Source organism: Neomonachus schauinslandi, chromosome 4 (assembly GCF_002201575.2).
Source record: "Neomonachus schauinslandi chromosome 4, ASM220157v2, whole genome shotgun sequence".
In the NCBI taxonomy this organism is placed as follows: domain Eukaryota; kingdom Metazoa; phylum Chordata; class Mammalia; order Carnivora; family Phocidae; genus Neomonachus; species Neomonachus schauinslandi.
The window spans coordinates 104,243,700-104,244,981 of record NC_058406.1 but is presented as its reverse complement, the minus strand read 5'-3'; the positions used below and the strand labels follow the sequence as shown (position 1 = coordinate 104,244,981).

Here is a 1,282-nt window from a genome sequence, read left to right as displayed (position 1 = left end):
CAGGAGCCAGACAAGCCAGATAGTGACAGGAGAACATGTTCAGACACTGGGAGGTGCTGCCCAGGCCATGGAGCAGGACAGGAGCCGTCCGATAGGAAGCCCTGGCATACAGCCACAGGAGTCCACCCATGGCCAGACCAGTGGGACTGAGGTCCAGGGTCAAGACCGGTACCAAACAAGTGAAGTGGTGACAGGAGAACACATTCAGACACAAGCAGGGTCACAAACCCAGACACACACCCAGACCATGGAGCAGGACAGAAGCCAGACTGCAAGTCACATAGGGGATAGAGATGAGGGACAGACCCAGAGGCAGTCAGGCAGTGGTCAAAGATGGACACAAGTGAGCCACTATGAGGCAGGAGAGAGAAAGCTGGGAGGACAGACCCAGGCTGGGTCAAGCACTCTGACAGGCAGACAGGATTGGAGCAGCACTCACCCAAGGTGTACCATGACAGGTGGGCAAGGAGAGAGAGAACCCACAGTGGTTACCCAGGAGTGGGTGGATGACCACACAAGGGAGATGGTGATCCCAACGCAGAACCAGGGCAGCCTGCACACTGGCATGCCTTCAGCCCAGGGCCAGGAGGCAGCCCAGCCAGAAGGGAAGCAAGGCCTCACAGCCAGGGGTCTATATTCCTACTTCAAGAGCAACAAGCTGTGAATGTCCCAGCTCCAGACTAAAGTGCCCAATACTGGAAGAAGACAGCTTCTTCTTCAAGGTTGGCTTGTCCTGCCCTGACCAGTCCAGTTGGCATGTCTCTGGACATCAGTTCTTAATCACGTGTTTCTCTCTTAGGTCTTTCTCAATGAAAACATTTCTGCAAGGTGCTTTCTATCCTAAACTCCTCTGAGCTGCTCTGCTGTACAGACACCCTCAGGAACAGGAAGACACAGAGCCAGTCAACCATTTGTGCCAAATTCACCTTAGTTTGTGGGAGGTTTCAGAGCTACTTTTATCTCTTCCATCTGTCCATTGCCCCATCTATCCTAATGCACCAATAAAACCTTCCTAAGCAACTAGGCTCCGTGTCCCTTTCAATCACTATTGACATGATGGGTTAAGGGCTACAAGGCTGTGATAATGAACTCAACATGGCCCCTACCCTAGAAGAGCATCTGGTTGAGAAAATATTGCACAAGATTCCAAGAGTTACAAAAATGTGAAGAGAGTAGATATCATATTTTTATACTTGGCAGAGATGGATCAGAAAAGTTTTCAACCAGAAAAGGCTTTTTTGCAATGCCCTTAAAAAACAAGCAGGATTAGGTAGGTAGGTAG

The 1,282-nt window shown here is 50.4% G+C and overlaps 1 protein-coding gene across 1 annotated transcript in view; it reads left to right on the top strand.

The window, feature by feature from the left end:
- Nucleotides 1-823, top strand: part of CRNN (cornulin) — a 4,832-nt gene extending 4,009 nt beyond the window's left edge. Inside the window, 1 exon segment of the mRNA XM_044914198.1 lies at nucleotides 1-823. This exon segment is cut by the window's left edge and continues 2 nt beyond it. Within this exon segment, the coding sequence (XP_044770133.1) occupies nucleotides 1-664 (664 nt within the window). The 3' untranslated portion in view covers nucleotides 665-823.
- The last annotated feature ends 459 nt before the right edge of the window (nucleotides 824-1,282 follow it).